Below are 22,407 nucleotides of genomic sequence, written 5' to 3'. Positions count from 1 at the left end.
ATTCAGCTTAGAACTAGGCAAATGTTGTTTACCTGCATTAACTCTTTGTTGCCTTACTGTTTAAGAAAACATCAATGAAAGACAACTTGAGTTAGAGAAGCAAAAAGATTTTTAAAATGGTCTCTTTCAGATTGCTTCCATCACCATATTTAGATCACACTAATCTCTCCTTTGCAAAGCATAGCAGCTCCCTTGCAGCTGTGTATGGAAACAGCTCCTCTGAGTTTCCAGCTGAAGCGAAACAAATGGGTAGAGCAAAAGATCTGACATGAGAAGCCCTGTGTTCTGTTTTCAGCTCTGCCACTAGAACGGTACGACAAGGGTAAGGCATTCAATGCCTCTGTGTGTTAGTCTATCCCAGATTTCATCAGCTGATGAAGTCTGTTGATGACATGGAGCTCAGCTGTGCAGTTAAGACAGAGGAGTGGGAGGACACTGTACAACAGGAAACGAAACTTGATAGATAGTAGAAAAACAGAAATGGGGTTGTAGGTGTGGAGCACAAAGTGCAAGATGGTGCCCTTGGAGACCAGACCACAGAATCTTCTCCCACAAGCTGAGACCTCCTCAGTTGAGGGCAACCACTGGTCACTTGTTGGAAGATGATACAGAAGGCAAGAACCTGAGGGGAAGACCTTGAACTCAAGTTAAAGGACAATAGTACCGTAACAGTCAAGAAAATGATTAAGCTAGAAAAAAGAAGAGCAGTGAGGTCTGTGGTGGTCTTCTAGCAAGGGTAGTTGAGACACACATTCTGCACTAACATCTTTCAAAAAATGGTGCTTCATCAGTATGAAAATCAAATACCAGTCCCATGATCCTAACTCTTGAACAGCTTTAGGTCCTGCCTTTTAAACTGGTTATAAAAGGGGAACTATTTATTGCTTATAGTAACAGAAATGTTCTCAAGATTTACCTTGTTTGTATATTTAACTATGGCAATGGTTTGAGTGTTACCTGAGTGTTTAAAATGGAAGCAAAATACCATGTGCCAATAGATGAGTAACATAAAAGGGAAGTAACTGGTCCAGTTTAATTGCCTAAGGTAAACAATGCACAAATATTTGACAAAAAGTAGAAACTGTAGAAAGTTTTTCTGATCTATTATATTATTTCAAAAGTAGTAAGCTACCTGGTGCCTTATTAGTTAAACACAAACAGGGATTACATTTAAATATAAAAGCTTTATCTCAGGAGCTTGCCTTCACAATTTCAGTCATCTTAAGGTACTCACTCACCTACTCATTACCCACTTTCACAGGTCTCATTTTCCATTAGTTTTTCAGAAGCAGTTGTAAAGTCATTTCTTGACTCCATTAACATTATTTTTCCTGTTATTCTTCAAACCAAATTCCATGATTTCTTTTCCAGACCTTACACAGGACTTCTGTCAAGACCTCTTTTTCCAGGTGTGAATATATTTCAATATGTATACAGAACCCAAGGAAATAGAGCTACACAGGTTTTATTTCAATTATAAGCACAAGCTCACAAGCCAAGCTTTATTTTACTTTAAAATACATATTTCAACTAACTGCCAAGCTACACTGCTGTTACCAAAAGGCAACCCAAACACTATAGGGGAAGACCTTAACTTTCATCTACTATCATCATTGAAATGTAGTTTCTGTAGTGAAAGGTGTTTGTTTCTGGATCTAGAGCCGTGGAGAGCATGTCCTCCATTTCTTCCTGAGTAAAAGGTTCACCTAAAAGACAGCAGAGAATAACACTTTTTCTTGATAAATATCCTTTTCAGTGCTGGCAAATTACCCTGCTTTTCCCTCACAAGGATCTCCTTTCAGTCCTCACACAGAGGAGAAAAGCGGCAATACTGAGGATCCAATTCCTTCACTTTTGCAAAGTCCTGCACACCAAGCAAGCTGGTCTATGGGAAAGGAGACAGAGGGCCTGGATCTTCTGATCTCCTTTTAGTTCACAGCCTCCAAAACAGCCTGTTCCTCTCTGCCACAGTGATTTCAAAACAACCGGTTTTTGCCAGAGTGAGTTGTTCTAATGAGTACATTAGAATTATTATCTCTCATTTGGCTATCCTTTCACTTGTATTTACATCATGAAAGGCTTCTGGTTTTTCTCTTTTAGGAGCTTCAAAGCTGCTGATGGCCTACTCCATCCCCCTTTGAGAACAAGGTCCCCATCTGCGGGCAGGTCTTGCGCAAAGCCTGCACATCGTTTGGTACTTGAGGCAGACAGGCATGAGTCAGCCATACAAGAAAAGCAGGCTCTTCAAGGGGTATTGAGGATTACATGATACACAACTTAAATCTGGTCTTTGAATCTCTTTGTTTGCGTATGGCATTAGAATTAAGATCAAGATAATGTAGGAATGAGTGAACACTGAAACTACCTGAAACATCTGTAAATCTAAACTACAGTTTTACAGGACAGAAAAAGAGGCACCTCCTTAGGAAGCAACAGAGATGGGCACAGAATCATAAAATATCCACACAAGATTGAATTATTACTCTTAATAATAATGATCTCTATCTTACAATATCTGCAAGTAGGCAGATAAATGTTCTTTCCCTGCATTTCCCTGCACCAGTGAAAGGTTCCAGTCTGCAGCCACTTATCACGGCAACAGTATTGTTTGAAGACAGTGTTACCTACTCCCACAAGTTTTGGAATGCAGAATGAGGACCTCAAGGTGCCATATACACATGTAATATTTATTTATTTAAATATTGATATTACAAAAGTCATGTTACCTTCTTCAGTCAAATATTTGACCAGCTCCTCTTTAGTAATACATCCACATTTATTCTTATCCAAAGCCTTTAAAGAAAAAGAATAAAACTTGTGATTTTAACCATACTAAATCAAGAATCAGCAATTTCTTTCCAGCAATTAGGTACTTGAATATTTAGTTACAGACCTCAAATGCATGTAGAAGAACATCTTCTGGAATAGGCTGGTAGCTGAAACCATTGAATCAGAAAAGTTAAGTCACTATTTGCCAGGCTGCTGTACCTTTGTGAAACAATAAAATATGAGTACTAAAGGAAAAGGGAAACTTATTTTCTGTGAGAATTTACTAAGTTTGTCTATCAAACATTTAATTCCAGCTTGACTTTTTGGAACTGTCCATATCTTTACCTCTTATGTCTTTTACTGTACTTGTGTTTCATTTTCCTTGTGCTAAGGAGCCAGATGAATGGCTTCTGCATGTCTGGGCTGGCTGAGTGGGATCATAGGAATCAATAATAGCTGGATCGTTCCATGTAGCCAATGCACTGAACAGAAGATGGCCAAACCAAGAAAACAAAGTTTTGTCCAGGTTGCTGGTAGCTAGGCAACAGATTGCCTAGTGGGACTTTGACAGTCTAATGAGCTGATGATGAGCAAAGGAGACTGGTAGCTATAAAAGAAAAGGTTTGTCACTAACAATTCCAGCGACAGGAGAACTGGGCATGTGTGTGCCTGATTTCAGAGCTGGAAAGGAAGCCCTGTGCAGCAATGGAGACCTTCCATATCCCAGAAAACTCTCATCCACCCCCAAGAATACTAATGAGAAGGCATTGAAACCAGGGAGGTTCTAACTGCTTGATTATTTCATCCAGACCCGCCTCACTCTTTTACTATCTAAGTGCTAAGAAGAGGCCTTGTTTTTGTGATCCAAATCTCATGTGCCCTTGGATAAGTGACCTATGGACACAAGTGCCCCAAAAGATAAAGTGGGTCTTGACAAGCTGCAGTAGCCTGGGGAAAGTGTGTGGGGTTGGTTTGGGGTTTTTTTTTGTGTAGGTTTGCATGGAGGGTGTGTGGAGGAGAAGAGAGCCTAGAGCAGCAGGGTATCATTTTGTGAAAGGGTGAACATCAGTGTGGGACCAGAAATGTGCCATGAAGGCCAGAGAATGCAAAGGTGCAGGAACCTGGGAAGGCAATGCACCTGCACCGGCACACCGGTACCCAAACACTGTTGGCTGGTCTGTGTTCAGGCATGGGAGCAAAGACTCACAAACACAGCCCCAAGGTGGACCCTGCTGCCTCTGGATGCTGCGAGACAGTTTTGGGAAATCCTATCGCTATTTCGTGTGTAGAACACCCTCCTTCCAAAGGCCCTCTGTGTGCAAAATAACTTCTCAGTATTGGACAAGACTGCGTCTCCCAAAACCCTTGGCTACCATCTTTAAAAAGAAAGCAAAATTCCCCACAATCTTGCTTCTAGTGCAAAATACCAAAATAGCATAAGTTCCTGTGTACATGCAAAGACTTCTGTGTACCTTTGAATAATGAACAGCATTTTTGTCCTAGACTTTTAGATCAGTAGTCTTTCAGAGTGTTGGTTGTGTACATTCAGCTATACCTGGAAGCCATCTTGAGACATGAACATGAAGCTGATTTATACTTCTTAAAAATACACTGTAACAGACTGTGCTTCTCAGTAACTGTAACTCACATGTTCAAGAAAGTAATGGTTATGACCTTAATTTGCATATAAAATATTTCAGAGGTGCACAAAACATGTTGAATAGCAAGTTAATTCTGATTCACATTAAAAGTACAAAAGCTACACATTATCACAATTCATTATCATAAACTGTTATTATTTATATCATCCGTACAGCACAATTTTATGTAGATGAAGTAATTTTGAAACAAAATCTATCAAGCTAATATAAACTAAGTTTAAATAACAAAAAAAAAACCTGTACTCTTTCCAGTTACATAAAATTACTGTAGATATATCTATTCAGAATCAACCCGGTCAATCTGGAATAAACTACAGACACAGAAATCCACTTTCCATTACCTTCTGTCGAGTAGTACTTTTGTCATCACTGGAAGAAATTTTTCCAGATGAATGTATCCGGTTGGTTCTTCTTCTACCTAAAAATAAAATTTAAGTATGGCAGGTTATATGACTCATTAGCAAACTAATATGAAAACCAGAAAATTGGGGTGGTTCCTGCATTAAAATTACAGAGTTAGACTTTGAATATTTATATCAGGTTTTTAATATCACATGGCACCATAACATCAGAGTGAAATGCATGTGATCAAATATAAAGAAATTAGAGGAAGAAATAATATCTCAGGCAAAATACAGGCCTGCTATTATAGACGCTTTCAACAACTCAATATTGCCCTCTTGTGCTTAGAAACCATTCATGCAAAGGAACTGGATGCCTAGTAACTGATCTTATCTTCCACAATAACTCCGCAGAGGTTTAAACATTCAGACTGCATTCATACCAGTAAAGTCTAGCAGGGCCTGGAACGTTCCCAAGCACCCATAACAGCGAACCATTAGCACGTTCCCTGGCATGATTTTGGCCAGTGCCACCTAACACGCCCCCGAGCAGTCACCAGGCCCAGCTGGGACCTTAGGGACTGTTCTCCAGCAGGCTGCTTGGTGCAGCCACTCCACATAAAAGATTTACCAGGGTAGACATGAGCTGCTCTGTGCCAGCTGGCTTCAACACCCAAGGATGTTTCTGGGCATATTTAATGTGCTAGTTTGGACACAGCCCCAGTCTAGTACACCTCAAGGATGGAATTTGTTGCCTCCACATGTTTAATAGCCGGAGAGAGTTGTTGGGGGAAGGACCAGAGAGGCAGGCAGACTGAGTCAGGGCAGTTTGAAGCAGTCATAAGGGAGCCCATAAAATGCTACACAAAGAAAAACTTCCCTTTGCCTCCCAAATAAATTAACAGATTAGTCCCAACACCCTGGGGACTTCTAGCAGCATTCTCACTGCATTCCTATACTTCCTCAGGAGATGAGCAACATGCTAAAAACTGCCCCCTATCTTCGGGGTGCATCCCTTCTCTGAAAATTTCAAGTTTTACTCGCAAAAGGCGCCTTCTTCATGGAGCTAGCCTGTTCATGTCTGTGTTGAAACTGGATACATGCCTTATGGTCTCACATGGCAGCAGCAACACCTTGCTAGGCTCTCTGAGACACAGCTCAGATTGAAAGAAGACTCAAATAGGAACTGATTTGAAACCTCCTAAATTTCGAGACTAAATTAAAGGAAAAGACAAAGTAAGAAGTCTTCCTCTTGCGAGCTGGATCAGAGCTGGGGTGATGCCTGATACATCCAGTTGCTTAAATGGAGAGTTTCAACTGCTGCTGCATGCACTTTTCCAGAGCTCTTGAAGGGTTTCATTGCTAAAAGCAGGCAGCCACCACCTCTTGCTGCTTTAGAGTGGAAATTGGCTTGAAAAAGTACTTTTTCCCTTCTGTTCGGTGAGCCTAGCAGAAGGTATCTTTAGCAAGGAAATGAAGCTGTTGCATGCTTCATGCTAAATCAAATGGTGCCTTTTACCATTACAAAATAATTTGTTTTACTGTTTTCTTGATTGAAAAGATGTAACAAAATACCTGGCAAAACTTAACTTCTTCCTAGTGACACAACAGTTAGCCAATACACTGAACTATTCCATGCATCACAAATATTGAGATGTATAAGCACATAGGGTGTTTTAGGAAACATCTGTGCTTCAATTAGTGTTAAGTCAGAAGTCCACAGAGACAGAAGTAGAAACACGGTAACTATTTATCAGAAATGGATAGATGTGTCTTATATGAAGTAGAACAAACAAAAGCAAGGACCCAAAACATCCATGAATATGGTAAGTTACATAAACCGTGTTTAAGAGCCAAAAAACATTAGATCTGCTCATCCAAACAGTTGAAGGTCCTCCTAATTTTCATACCAGAAGAACTCACTGGCAACGACCACTTCAGAGCTCAGTGTAACAAATACCTGTGAAAATGTCAGCCCTCACTGACAAATATCACCCAGATTTGCTCTTTTTGTTGGTATGCTATTTGTATTTTGCCTTCAGAAAGCAGTCTGTGGAAGAAATGTCTGCTTCCTGACAATGGACCTAGTCCTGGGAGGTAATGAGCAACCTCAGCTTCCTCTGACCTGGAAAGGCCAGCTTCCATTTCAGTGGATCTACAGAAGCAGCAATATCTTGAACTGTTAAAATTAATCCTGTTTCTAACATTGGATAGATATGTGAGTAAATTGAACATATTAATCTTGCCTAAGTCAGTAAATATTCAGATTTGCAGGTATATGTATCCTTTTACGCTTCCTCATGTTCACTCCCATTCTATAGCTCATTTCCCATTGACGTTTCCCTTTTTCTGTAATTCCTCCTCTTTTCACAGTGGCTGTGACAATAACAGTATTGCTTGTTCAAACTCTGTGAGTTTTGCTCTACCTCTTTCCTCTGGGTACATCCACAGCTCCCATAACGACTGTACTGTAGCATTCCTTATGTTTTCTATCTCTACTCTCACAGCCATACTATTATTGTCCACATAACATTTGGGGACTTGAGTCACAAAGAAACAAAACCATCTTCCAGAGTTATCCAGGCTACCTGTAGCAGAGCAGCGCACTGTACCTGGGATTCAAACTCCAAGCATTGTAGTAACCCTCAGATTAGTTTTCACCATCTCTAGGCTTATCATTTAATCTTACCTTTGTAAGTAGGCCTAAAGATATGCTATTAAGTACAGCATTTAGCATAAGGCAACATAGGAAACAGTATATGATAATTTTTAGAGATAAAATAATTATATGAATGCTGATTTGGCAGATAGGAATAATTGGAAGGCAACATATCATAGTTTAGCTACAATAAGGCTAATGGGAAGATAGATGACTGAGAGACACAGGTAGTGAGAAACAAATTAATCACAGCTTACAATGGGCAAAAATACTGGGGAAATAGCTTGGTTACAAACCAGGCCAACAGAGACAATTTTCACTTTATCTAGGTTAAGATAAAATAGTATTACCACAGTCAGTGGTAATGGTATAATACAAATTAAGCTATATTAGTCAGTAACACAATACATTAAGGGTTCTGCAAGAAGATAGTGTTGTTCTGGTACTAAACCTATGCCAAGGTTTCATTTACAGACACTGTGATATCTCTGATATTTAACTTCCTGTTCAGTGTTCTTTAAGGTTAACTGTTACTCTTGAATGTATTTTTCTTGCAGTATTTGTACTTTAATATCCTTATAATCAACGATTGCATACATGCTATATGGTTGTATCCCAAGAACCTTCCACTTCATAGCTGCATTGCATTGCATTTTGTTATATATTACTCATCTCAAATTTTCAGTAACGCTGAAAACTGGAAAAAGAAGTAGAAAGTCCAATCTCTTTGGGAGAGGGAGGCAGGCCTTAAGCTCTCCTGGTTCCCCTGGACTCAGGGGTGGGGAGTCAAAGCATCCCCTTCCTTTTCTCAGTTCTGTATCTTGAGTCAGCTGCATTGTTCATTCGCTCCAAACAAAAATCTCTGTGGGCCACTAAAAATATCATCTATATTAAGCACCATAATTTCTCTTTCCATTTTGGCTTGTTTGTCAGTGGGAGCTGGGACAATCTGGTACTGAGAGTACAGAACCAGTGCAGACAGATTGCAGTATCATGTTAAAAGATCTTTCTCCTGTGATGGATCTGTGCACTTCCTCATCTGAAGCAGCTGCATCATTTTCACAAGACTTATCACAAGATTTCTCACACTACATTCTGATCTACAAGAGACCAGACAAGGCTACTGAGGAGACACTAAAACTGCAACCATCCATATTTTTGTTGGGGACAGAAAGAAGAGAGAGAGAACAATTCCTAGTATCCTGACCTATAGATGAAAAAGAGAAAAATCCTTCCCCAGCATCTTCCATTCCTTAAGGCAGCATATCCGTTTGCAAAAAGAATGTGAAGTCTTTTTCCCACTTCTTTGCCCCATTTATTAACCATATCCTGCCAAGGCACCAGCACACCGTCCTTTCTATTACAAGCATGAGGTATGAGACAAAAATTAGTGGCGGAAAAAACTGTGGAGAAATATGATTGGAGTTCCTTACCCCTGTGTACCACTGGGAAAATGGGAGGACTTGCAAGATTTTATGTCTGAATTCTGACTTAGAGGCTTAAGTAATCAAGTAAGAAAAGACTACTTATCTCTAACTGAGAAATCTCAAGACTGGGAGAGACTTCAGGAAGGATAGAAAGTTGAGAGGTCTAACTGTAAGATAGCAACAACAGGATCCAGCATGTCTTCCCTCTGTGTATTTTCGGAATTTGATTTATAATTTTAACACCTGCTCAAGAACTGATTTTTATTACTTAATCATCAGTGAATGCCCATGACACGTCCAGAAGAGTGAAATGGTTATGGTTTGGATATCCTAATCTGAATGACATTTAGGGCATTCTTTTTTATCAGCCAAAATCAATTCTTCCTCCATTTTCTGCAAAACCCCCTCCACCTTGGCACAGTGTCACAGTGGCCTTCTGGGGTGAAAGAGCGACAAAGACTCCTCATTTTAATCCATCTATGTTGTTACCTCATGGGCTTAAAGGCTTGCTTTACCTGAGAGACTGCCTTGCCTTCCTGAATCACTTCCCTGACACTTTTAACCTCTGGGAAAAGAACTTAGGTTTCCCATGCAGCAAGGCAGAAGGGCCGATCTTGTGCAAGTTTAAGATTGAAAAAAAACCCCAAAGGATTTAAACATTTACCTTTGAAAGCAGTTCATGAAGTTCTGCCTCAGTTGGGGAGCAACCCAGTGACCTGACAATTGAACCAATTTCTCTGAAAGAAAGAATGAACATCTTTGTCAGTACATCTGCAATACAAGTGTGTCTGTGGAGAATCCAGATACCAATGAGAGTTTGTGTTCAGGAGTGTGAAGGTACAAGCACACAGGCACATGTATGTGGACTGTTAAGATGATGTCTCACTAAGCAATGTCTATTTTTATAGATATTAAATATTCTGGAGCCTTTTGGAAGAGTATAATTGTTCTTGTGACTTTCCCCCAGAATTTACCATTGTGTTGCAGTCTACTGTGTGCAGGTTACTTTTCAACTGCTGTCCTCTAATTGTTAAGCTTAATTTCAGTAAAGTCGACATTTATATAGTAAATAAAAGACTTTGAAACCTATATGTTTACATTAAACGCTATAAAGATACAAATTCTAACTGCAGTAAAGAACAATTAGAAAAGGTCAGGAAGGAGGCAGCCCTGCTGTGGCCCTGCTGAGTTCTGAAAGAGTTGAACGGACCAACACACTGGCTTATCACCACCTTGTCTGCGGTGCAAAATATATTCATAGCTTGCATTTACTGCTGAACCTGGCACAGTTGTTCTGAGGCTCTACATAAAATTCTGACCAAAGTGGCAATGCCTCAAAAAAGTTAAAGATGAACAACATCATAGACTAGATGCAAAAGTACTGAAAAGCTGGAAAAAAGAGTGCTAATGAGATTTATGGTATGGTTTAAAAGAACATTACAGAAGCATCAATATTGCTCATGATTTTCAGTCCAATTCTACAACACAGAAATTCAAGCACATTTGAACAAGTACCCATAGTGCTGGTGGTTCCTGTGATTCAAACCTCTGTGGTTTCCTCATCTTCACCAGTACATTAGGTGGGGAAAAAATAGATTGCCTAATAAAAATTACCTTTGTAAAATCATCTTACAACAGTAAGGCCTCACGTGGGGCACAGCAAGCACATGTAAAATTATACGAGTCAGTCTTTGGCCTCCTCAGACAGGTCCCGAGGAGCTCCCATTCTGACTGAAAACATGTGGGAAGCACTACAATAGAAAGAAGAGAGGAAAAGGCTGGCTGCACAAAAATAGTTACAAAACAAAACCCAGTCCCACACATACAGTTGTTATGAAACAAGCCATCTGCTCAAACTACTCGGTGAAACCTTGTCCCCAGTGGACGTGAATGGAATTTTGGCCATTTGACCTCAATGAGGTCAGACATTTACTCCTATTTTCATAATCCTGGTCCATGCACCCTATTTCTAGTATGGATATACTGTACTTGATGCTCTCACTCCTGCGCTCCCTCGTCTTCTCTAGCTAAAAGATACTTGTAAATATTCTCTGCCTCCCCCAGTAAAGCACTCAACCCAAATCACGCCTCCCTGCTGTCCCACACTATCTCTACTCACAGACTGCCAGAGACGGGAAGGCTGCCATCAACCTTCTGCTTCACCTCTCACATCAGCAAAACTGCGATGTGACTAAGGTAAGCCAGGCCCTGAAAAAGTTTGCAAAATCTGGTATTGCTGGCTGCTGTTTCTGGCAGCTTGTGCTATGCCAGCACAAGGATGTTGTTTGAAGATTCTGTGGTCAAAAAAATCATGTCACATTTGGTAGTAGCGTGAAGTTTAAAGGACCCAAATAGGAAAATGTATTTTCCTCCCAGCCACTTCCTCTCATTTAGTTCAGCAGCTACAGTTTCTGGTGTGTAGCTTCTAGCATATAAAAATGATGGATAAAATTAGTTTATGTCCATGCAGGTTTTGTAACACAGACATGATAAAATTTTGGGTCATGGTTTTCACCCTGGATACAATACTTTCAATGACAAGATTTGCAAAACCATGAAAGCCCTTGACTCAGGGTGTACTGTAAGCAGCACAAAACAATCCTGTCTTCCTCACACTTAGTTTCTTAGTAAGTTGCATTTACATTAGGAGTCATGCAATACTGGTGTTGGCCTGTCAAGCCAGGGCAATTTTCCATATTCTTCACAGATATCTGATATTTCAGGCAATAATATTCATGCGCCTACAATCATGGTTAAGAATTGTGCTGTACTGCCACCTTCTGATACAAGATAATCAGCCATTAATAATCCCATTATTGTGGTACAGCCCTGCAATATGAGGCTAGGAATAATTAGACAATAAATTATTGTTCCTTGTCAGTAACTGTACTATGATAAAAAAGTAACCTGAAATTGTGCATTTACTATGTTAAATAGACTTTTGAATGCCCCATCATGTTACGACTTACTGTCTGAATGAACATATTTTTAAGAAGTCTGTATCATTTAATTGTTGTAACGGTTTATCAAGCTCTATACCTATTACATAATAGCGTGAGGAGTGTCACAGATTTTACAGCTGTTTAGCCAGGACTGCAGATGTAAATGACAAACAAATAATCAACTAGTCTGTCATGGTGCAGTGAGGGCTAGGGTCTCCCCAGGGCTGGGGGGGTGGTAGTGGCAGGGGCTCCCCATGGCGGGTGGCAGAGCAGGGCCGGGCAGCGAGGGCCCGTCCCACCACCCAGCCGGGAGCAGCCAGGGGGCACCGGGGCAGCCCCAGCCCTGGGTATCCCGCACCTCCCTGGGGATGGGCCACAAGACTGAAGCGAGCACTCTTCCCAAAATGCCCTATGGGTGAGGGAACAGCAATTGTACCAAGCGTGGAGACGTACACTGGAATTCTCCGTATCTGGTATATCGGAAAAATAATTTCACTTCTAAGATGTACCTGTAATTTCTTAAATTTAGATGCACTAGTAAGTATTCATTGCTAAAACCATCACATAAATATTTTGTAGCCTCTGTTTTTTAATGTAGAAAAGATGTTTGGAACATTTAAAGATGTTTTCCAGTTTGGCTTTGTGAGGAACGTCTAGAGACAACAATTTCACCAGTTCTCACGCTCCTTTGTAGTGTTTATACTCAATAAACGAATTATAATTAAAAGCTCTCATGATATTCTTGTGAAAATAGTAATTGGAAATATGAAAAATTACTTCAGTAAACTTGAATGACAACAGCTTGTAACAACTTCAGAACCTGTTTAGTGAGATATAAGCATGTGGTTTTTGTATCTTATAACAAAAGCCATGTTGTCATATGTATGGAAGTTTATGTTAAAATTAAGTTAAAATAGCACTGTCAAATAGCCAAACTTAAAAAATACCAGAATTCAAAAACACCAGAATTAAGATTATCTGGGAATTTTTACATTTTACTTCCTTTAGCTCTGTATCTTGTAGTCAGTTGTGCCCCGATCAGTCTAACAGTCCATGTTTTTTTCTTCCACTGAACTTTTTCTTACTCCCTCAGACATATATTTTCTTTGTATTTACACAACATTGCATGCTAAAGGTACAGAACACGCAGCTCTCCTTCCTGACTCCCATCTGTGCATCCCACTCGCCCAGATCTGGTCATCCCATTTCAAAAAGGAGTTAGCTGAACAAGAAGGGGTACAAAAAACAGAATGGCCAGAGCTATGGAATGGCATCTCCTAAGAGATTAAACACATCTGGACTCTTCAGCCTTAAAGTACTGTGATGGCGGAGGGATGTGACAGGCAGCTATGAAATCATTAATGGTGTCAGGAATATTAATAGAGAGCTATTGTTCGTTATTTATCATAAGACAAAAAAAACCCAGGCACCACGCAAATCATAATGTGGCAGATGTACAAAAACCAACAAGAGACACTGCATATTTGTTCAATTCCTTATATTCCACCCCCACGTAACTACTAGTCACTCAGATGAGGGTAGTGGGCTAAATGAACTTTTGGTGCAATCAAGTATGATCATCTTTATGTTTGGGGCTAGTGTTATTATTATTGTTGTTGTTGTTGTTGTTGTTGTTGTTATTAAGTTATATAATCAAATTACATGCCATCTTCCTCCAAGTCTTCTAAAAATACCACCCTGTCAGAGGAAATCCACCTCCCATGCTACCCCAGAGGAAGAGAGATGTGCAGGATACATTTCAGTTGGGGACACCTACTGAGAGCATGTAACTGTAACACACACTGCCAGGGACACTCCTTGATGTGCTGGGACTAACCTGAAAGCAAGGGGATCCATACGGACCTACAGTGCCAAATGAGCTACTGGAGCAGAGATTTGCTAGTAATAATTGTAACCTTACACTTCTTGTCTAGCTGCAGTTTCCTCTTGCCGCTTGACTCCACCAGTCCCAGCATCCCTCTCTCAGGCTAGTCTCAGCCTTCAACCACTGAACAATGCAAAATGTCTACTAAACAAGCAAAGACATACTTGTCCAATCAGGGCCAAAAGGACTGTTTCAATTACATTTTCTTATAAAGCAGATGCAGGTTTATGGATTTATTTATACTAGATCCTGTAATAATTCTGTGTGAAGATATTTACAAACCTGGCATCCACAGTGTTATTGCATTCATGGTCAAACACCTCAAAAGCTTCTATAATCTTTTTCTCAATTTCAGCTACTGTGTGATCTGCAAAAAGAAACATAAGAAAAAGAAAATTCACTGAGCTGTTGCACCTGATTTATTTCCAGTTTGAGAACTGCAACAGCAGAAGCACCAAAACTGACAGGACAGGAAAGGTACTTCAAAAAAGCAGAACTTATTCTGAAAAAAACCCCAACCCACTCTAAATGCAGAATCTGCCATTTATATTAGTAATATGGCCTTGCTATGGCCCTGCAACTGCATCAAGTTTGGTGGTAATGGTGTGTCTCAGCCACATGATCACCTAGATGTACAGGTGTGGACCCTGCCCAGAGTGCGCCACAGCTCCTTCTGGACCACGAGCCTGAGTCCTTCCTGGACACCACAGTGCCAGTGGTACAAGCAAGGCGAACATGGGCTCACACTTGTCCTCAGATAGGGCTGAGTCTCTTCTTGCATCCAAGGAAACATAAGTACTCTCATGTCCACTGAGTTAGCCATAATGTATGAAAAGATGAGAACCAGGAATAAAGAAATGGCTAAGATAATGTACACAACGAATATGTCTCAAGGTAAATATTTTATTGTAACAGTTTGGAAAGGAAGGTGATCTCAGCAAAGAGAAAGGAGTAATTTGCTGCATTTCCTTTATATACGTCAATCTCAAAGAATGGGGAAAGAAGAACCACAAGTCATCACAGTTCTATCTCATCTAAAGCCAGAAATTGCATTCCGGGGCTAAGGGAAGTACCAGAAAATAAATCCTGAGAAGAAAAATGTAAAGAGAGGAAGGGGTCCATCTCAAAAAAAAATGCTCCCTGGCAAGGAAGCCAGGGTAAATAAAGAGTGAACTGGTTAGCCCATTTATTAGTGTCGTAGTTCAACTCCGAAGGACAGACTATAGGAAGCAAAGTGATATGGACTTGACCTTTTGGTTCCTGTGGCTAAATACAGCTCCAAACTCCAGCTGGCAAACCAACTCTGAGGAGGCAGCATTTTGTGAGCTAGCCCCACAGCCTCCACAAATGCCACAGAGAAAATTTGAGTGACAAACAGAACATGGGATTGGTATCAGGTACACTTATTTTCTCATTTGCACACTTTTCTTCTGTATTTTCAACATAATAATTAAAACATAGCTCTCCTGTATTAGAACCGATTTATTTTCTTCTTTAGGCTCCTTTGGTGTTAAGTGTCGTTGAGCAGCTCTCACTGGCATTAAACCACTGGACCTTGTTTCCACAGACATAACAATTTCATACCTAGTTTTCTGCAATCCCAATAGTCTGGGAATCTTTGCGGCTACAGTCTACAACCATTTTTTTCATTTGCTCCCTTACCATCATGACAGAAATGTCATTTTTCTGGCAAAGGATATCAGAACTGAACATAGCTAAACAATACATTGGCTTTGTGATCTCCCTGTCTTTATCTCAACCCATGAGCTTTTTCATGGTATTTTCTCCATTAGTGCTGTTGAGGAGGGCAGAGAGCGGCTGGGTGGGTGCCTGGCAGCTGGCCAAGGTCAACCCACCACAGGCTGCGAAAACTTCAATACAGTAGTGGATTGACCCAGATATAAGTAAACTCTCTTTCATACAGAAGTGAGGTGCATCCTCTTATAAAGGTACAGGTGCCTGCTGCTTTCCATTTTGTTTGGCACTGGACTTCCCCAGAGGACATGTAAAGAGAAGAGAGGAAGGAATGGATCCTGTATTCCTCTCTCTGACTTTATTCCTCTGATGGAAGCTAGGGCAGGTACATGTACAATGGATTGGAGACTGGAACTCACTGAGGAAAAAGAGCCCTGTTCAGTCCCCAGATATAGGACAAGCTGTATTCTTTTCATAGCTTGACAGTAATGCCTACCTTTTATGTGCCTAGGCAGTAAAATCCATGTTTAATTCCTTTCCAAAAAATACAGTTAAATCTAAGTGGACCTGATTCATTGTAGAAGAGGACCTGAAGACTCTCACACTACTAAATTTGATGGGAGTCTTTTCAGTGACTTCCAAGAGTCTTGGATCCAGCCTCCAGTGTAGACTGTTGGAGTTTAGTTCTTGAGATCAGGCACTTCAGTTGTACACTATGTCTTGCAGTAGCGAAATGCTGAAGGAATATTTATAGCTGTATATTCTTGGCTTGGTGAGTGAGCCTTCTGCAGGAATAAAAATTAACCAGGAGGAGGCAGGGAGAGATTTCCAGTACTGGAACTATGTAGCCATCCAGCCTTTTCAAGCTTTGCCTTCATGAGAACAGTATACATTAATCTTACCTGTTGCAAGAGGCCTGACAAATAAAGGTCGAGAAATGAAATGAACTTGAAGATTTAATCTTGGTACCAGCTAATCTATATTTCTTCCAAGAACTGAGAGGAAGTTGTGATGAAGAGCCATATCCATGGAAGAAAACATAATATACTGTAGTCCTTTTAAAGACTCTCTGTGAGATGAGTGAACACCTAATAAGCTATTGCTTAGATCTCTTGTCCTACCTGTATGAATGAAAGCCAAAGATATTCAGCACAGTCAGGATGGCAAAGCTAGTTATCTGAAGACTTCTATGATTCACTCTAAACCTCTCTTTGGGAGGGGGAGAAAGATAGATTCCAGCTCTAGGATAAGTAATGGATAAAGGTTTAAAACTATACCTTCAAGAAGGGCATCAAGAGATCAGACATGCAGTTAACTCAGCAGATGTGACACTCTAATGTACTGAAATCTTTCTGTACAAGGAGATTCTGCTCCATGGGTAGAGCAATGAAAGTTTCATATTGGCCTGTGGAACAATTTTTTAGCAGTTTTCAGGACAGAAACACCTACACTGTGATCAAATAAAAGATTTCACTCATCCTACTAACTAGAAAAAAAATACATAATATCAAAGATAAAATTGTCTGATTACTTCTAATGGCTTAAATAAATAAATATTGAAACATACCATGCCAAAGAAAGATTCCAATACCTACAAATACTTATTCCTGCATATGTGTCCTGTAGGGATGACACACTATTTCAATTTTTATGCTGCTAAAATGCTTCAGATACTTGTCATTTTTTTTCTCATGTTCTTGTTCTCATTTCTTCTCCTACCACACATGCAATAAGAAGACAAAATATCTTAAAATCCATTCCTCAGATACATTAACTTAAAAGTATATTCACTATCGGTTTCCTTTCCTGTACTATCACAGAATCACAGAACGGCAGGGGTTGGAAGCGACCTCTGGAGATCATCTTGTCCAACCCCCCTGCTTGAGCAGGCACACCCAGAGCAGGGGGCACAGGAACGCGTCCAGGTGGGGTTTGAATGTCTCCAGGGAAGGGACTCCACAGCCTCCCTGGGCAGCCTGTGCCACTGCTCTGGCACCCGCACAGGGAAGAAGTTTTTCCTCATGTTTAGCTGGAACTTCCTGTGTTCCAACTTGTGCCCATTGCCCTTGTCCTGTCATTGGGCACCACTGAAAAGAGCCTTGTCCCATCGTCCTGACACCCACCCTTTAGATATTTATAGGCATTGATGAAATCCCCCCCTAGTCTTCTCTTGTCCAGGCTGAACAAACCCAAGTCTCTCAGCCTTTCCTCATAAATGAGATGCTCCAGTCCCCTGATCATCTTCGTAGCTCTCCAACAGACTTGGTCAAGCAGTTCCCTGTCCTCCTTAAACTATGGATCCCCAAACTGGACACATCACTCCAAATGTGGTCTCACCAGGGCAGAGTAGAGGGGCAGGATAATCTCTCTTGATCTGCTGGCCACACTCCTTTTTATACACCCAAGGGTACCATTGGCCTTCTTGGCCACAAGGGCGCTTTGCTGGCTCATGGTCACCTTGCTGTCCACCAGCACTCCCAGGTCCTTCTCAACAGAGCCGCTTTCCAGTAGGTCAGCCCCCAGCCTGTACTGGTGCATGGGGTTGTTCCTCCCCAGGGGCAGGACCTTGCACTTGCTCTTGTTGAATTTCATGAGGTTCCCCTGGGCCCAGCTCTCCAGCCTGTCCAGGTCTCGCTGGATGCCAGCCCAGCCTTCTGGTGTATCAGCCACCCCTCCCAGCTTGGTATCACCAGCGAACTTGCTGAGGTTACGCTCTGTCCCATCATCCAGGTCATTGATGAATATGTTGAACAGGACTGGACCCAGCACAGACCCCTGGGGAACACCACTAGTGACAGGCCTCCATCCAGACTCTGCTCCGTTGTTCATGACCCTCTGAGCTCTGCTGTTGAGCCAGTTCTCTGTCCACCCCACTGTCCACTCATCCAACCCACATTTCCTTAGCTTGTCTATGAGGATGATATGGGAGACAGTGTTGAATGTCTTACTGAAATCGAGATATACAACATCCACAGCTCTCGCTTCGTCAACCCAGCCAGTCACACCATCATACAAGGCTATCAGGTTGGTCAAGCATGGTCCTCCCTTGGTGAATCCATGTTGACTACTTCTGATAGCCTTCTTTACATGCCTGGAGATGACCTCCAGGATGAACTGCTCCATCACCTTTCCCGGGATGGAGGTGAGGCTGACTGCTCTGTAGGTCCCCATGTCCTCCTTCTTGCCCTTTTTGAAGACTGGAGTGTCATTTGTTTTCCTCCAGTCTTCGGGCACCTCTCCTGTCCTCCATGACCTTTCAAAGATGATGGAGAGTGGCTCAGCAAGAACATCTGCCAGCTCCCTCAGCACTCGCGGGTGCATCCCATTGGGGCCCATGGATTTGCAAGGATCTGGTTTGCTTAGGTGATCTCTGACCCAATCCTCCTCAGCCAAGGGGAAGTCTTCCTTTCTCCAGACTTTTTCTCTCTCTTCTGGGGGCTGAGATGCCTGAGGGCCGAGATGCCTGAGGGCCAGCCTTAGCAGTAAAGACCGAAGCAAAGAAGGCATTCAATAACTCCACCTTCCTGCATCCTGCGTCACGTGGGCCCCTTCCTTGTTCAGCAGTGGCCCCACTGTATCCCCAGTCTTCCTTTTACTGCTGATGTATTTAAAGAAGCCCTTCTTGTTATCTTTGACATCGATCCCCAGATTTTGTTTCAAGTGAGCCTTGGCCTTCCTCATTGCATCTCAGCATACCCTGACAATGTTCCTATATTCCTCCCAAGTGGCCAGTCCCTTATTCCACATACTGTGAACCTCCCTCTTCCATTTGAGTTTCACTATAAGAATATTTTGCTATTTTCCCAGTTTGTTTAGCATGAAGTAGATATATCTCTAGATGCTGCTAGTTAAGTAAGACTGACAGGGAGCTGGGGATCCCAAATTAATTCTGCTGGTTCTTTCAGACAGAATTGTCTTCTTCAGCTTGTCCAAACTGTTCCCCAGCACTCTGAGGCCCATTTGAAGCCAGCCCTTAAGCAGCACACCTTCCTCAGTCGTGGCATTTCTTCTTCATAGACTACAGCTTCAGTCTTTGTAGGGAATAGAAGCAATTAAATAGATGTGGCTCTGCCAGACTCTTGAGTAATGAGCATTTTAAAAAGTGATTTATAGTTGATAAAATTCTATAGATTCTACTATTCATTTAACTGCATGAGCTCACTTTCTTTTCTTCCTCAGGGCCAGTTGCTCTGATGGTTCAAAAAGCCAACCTTTCCTTTCACTGAAGACAAATTACATTCAGAAAAAAAGCCATATCAAAAGAACAGGTAGGCCAACATTAAACAACCACCTACAATGCCAGCGAGCAGCATGTCTGCTGCTCACAGGAAAAGATATAGTCCCAGTGCAGCCTGATGAACCTACTTATGCAATGCGATACTCTGAAACTCTTTTCGTGCTATGGAAAGAGTAAAATTAAGGGCTGATTTGTAGAAGCACCAGTGGACTTAACTTTATTACTTAGTGTTACTCCTCAACACACTTGAAACGTTAATCTTTAAAAAGATTAATCTAGGTATATTTTAATAAATATAGTCAATTTTATATTTAAACTCCTATATGCCTCTGGACACCTCATTAATTACTCCATCCTCTCTTCATGGTACTTGTTACAGTTACAAGCAGGTGTGAGGAAACCTGAGGTGCCTGGTGACAGGAACACTTTCTCACACAAGGAAGCCTTGCTGAACTAGTCAGTCTGAAAGGACACAAGTGGGTAACCCCAACTCAGTGACAGACAGTTTTAGAGTCATTTACATGTTGTTGTTCTGGTTTTACTTAAGTGTTGTTATCAACAGCTCTTTTGTAGATCTCCCCATCCACTAACCAGGGCTTATCAGCAGGAAGTACAGAATTGTACCAGTGGCTGCATACTCCAGCAACATTTCTTCTCTTTCCCACTAGCCATTATTTCAACCAAAAATGTAGGAAGCAATCTTGGTCCTGTCAGTTGAAAAACTGGGAATGAGATGCAAAGACTGCCATGAAGAAAAAGGAACATTTATAAGAAGGCAATGGACACGAGAGGGGGCATGGCTGTGAAGGCTGCCACATGAGAACATGTGAGTCTTAAAGCCCCCTGCAATCTCCACTCGACTTCAGTGAACCTTCTCTTTCTGCTCACAGATCCAAGCTATTTATTTTATCACCCTCCCCACACTGCTCCAACACTCTTCCATAAGGCCCCTATGATCGTCCTTTGCAAATCCTAGTTCTTCTTATCATCCTCAAAAACACAAGTAACACTCTGTCTTGCCATACAATGCCAAACAAAAAGGAGAGGTGAGAAGGTGGTTGAGTTATGGGGAATATCTGAGTCAGCCGAAGGCGGAAAAAGGTACAAAAAAGTAAGCATGAAGTCCCTGCTTAAAAACTGAGCCTACTGCATGGTCAAAAAAATGGTTTGGCCAATAAGCAGAAATAGCTAAACAGATCTTACTCCTTACAACTTTAATATGGAGTTAAAATCCTGGAAATGTTACAAGATGCAGGAACAGTTCCTAGTAAGAAGGGAGACTGGTGCTATTCCTGAAAATGTGAAACTAGTACAATGTTCCCTTTAAGGGCAATTCCCAATTTATTACCTAGGTGTACAGGGCAAAAGGATGAAAGAGATGAACTAGAAAGCAGAAGAGATTTGTCTTTGATGTTTGCAGCCACTGTTTCATCTGACCTCTTCCAAAATCATTCACAAAATCACTAATGGAAATAAAGGCGTAAGAATTGGAAAAAAATCCCAAAGAACAAAAACCAAAATCCACCAGATCTGACTGTAGTTCTAATGAGAAGAAATGTACTGTGTATATTTGTTTAAACATGAAGCAAAATCAATAAGAGACTTCACAACTGCATCTCAGAGGAGGTTATCAATTAGCTCTTATGAGATCTAATCAGGCTTTTAAGCAAGTGTTGACTGGACCATCGCCTAGGTCAAGATATTAAAAAGCAGTCACGATACTCAGCATCACCAGCACAAGTGAAACCTCAAACACTGTCAAATAAGCTCAACAGTTTTATCAAGACATTGTGTTTCCACAACAATAAGGGAAAGCCAGTGTGGTGTCATAAGATGAATTCTTGGTGATACCAGCGTAAGGTGTTCCTGTGCTACTGCATCTCTTTCCTAACTCCAAAGCAAAGTATACAACTCCCTAAATTATTCTGCCACAAATGTTTGTGTTGCCTTCATGTTAAGTGTGGGGAGCTTGGCTGACTTAAAAATAATTCAGAAACCTTGCCCCATCCCAAAGAAGAAAACCTTACAGGTTTAACTAATCCTATTTTAAGGAAATTACTGAGGAAAAGGAACACAGGGAGAAAACAATCTTGAGGCCATTTGAATGTGACTTATTAGCAAGACTTTTCTGCTCTGTAGGAAAAAAGGCATACATTAGATTTTTTTCTAGTGACCTTCTTAATTCCAGAGGCAGCTGAATGTACAGTCAGCCTAATATGCTGAAACAGTAATTGTATGCCATGTTCTAAAAATATTGAGGCAAGAGGAATATTTTTTTCTCTACTCTGTACCTCCTATAGCATGTATGACATTAATGTATTAGATACCAGAACAGAAAGGAACAATATGATTAAGCTGTAAGCTTGCGGAATATGCAATGTTATTACTTTGTTTCTTGTGATACATAACGAAATAATTTAAGGTGCATGTTCACTGAAGAGCCTTCATTCTGGAAAGACAAATCAAGCAGAGTTTGAAGAAAATCAAGAGCTTTATATAGCAGCTTGATTCCTCCAAAGAAGGGATAAACCCATTCCTGAACTACAATCTGAAGAAAACAGGTTGACCCAAAGTATTGATGGCACCAATGGGAAATGTGTCACCTGAGTTTAGCCATTCAGATTGAATAAAGAGATAAAAAATGCAGCTTAATTAAATTTGGTATATGCCAGTTCCCAGGAAATTACGAGGCTGAGGTCTTCACTGACCATGGTACCTACTCCAGTTTGGGGATACAAGCTATGGCCTGCAGATTCAGGAAAGGGATAATGCTTTGTCCCCTGGATGAGAA

General features: G+C 41.1%; 1 protein-coding gene across 2 annotated transcripts in view; it reads right to left on the bottom strand.

The window, feature by feature from the left end:
• Nucleotides 1–1,449: 1,449 nt before the first annotated feature.
• EFCAB2 (EF-hand calcium binding domain 2) overlaps nt 1,450–22,407 on the bottom strand; it is a 33,431-nt gene continuing 12,473 nt past the window's right edge. Inside the window, exons 2-7 of one of the 2 annotated variants that reach the window (XM_064445816.1) lie at nt 13,967–14,051; nt 9,522–9,594; nt 4,772–4,848; nt 2,894–2,936; nt 2,727–2,793; nt 1,450–1,706 (exon numbers count right to left, since the gene is read on the bottom strand). In XM_064445816.1, the coding sequence (XP_064301886.1) occupies nt 1,591–1,706; nt 2,727–2,793; nt 2,894–2,936; nt 4,772–4,848; nt 9,522–9,594; nt 13,967–14,051 (461 nt within the window). In that variant the 3' untranslated portion in view covers nt 1,450–1,590. The remainder of the gene's footprint in view (nt 1,707–2,726; nt 2,794–2,893; nt 2,937–4,771; nt 4,849–9,521; nt 9,595–13,966; nt 14,052–22,407) is intronic. The other variant, XM_064445817.1, reaches the window with a different exon arrangement.

This window comes from Phalacrocorax carbo, chromosome 3 (genome assembly GCF_963921805.1).
Source record: "Phalacrocorax carbo chromosome 3, bPhaCar2.1, whole genome shotgun sequence".
NCBI lineage: Eukaryota > Metazoa > Chordata > Aves > Suliformes > Phalacrocoracidae > Phalacrocorax > Phalacrocorax carbo.
Note: the sequence above shows the minus strand (reverse complement) of the source record. Positions and strands in the feature narration are given on the sequence as shown.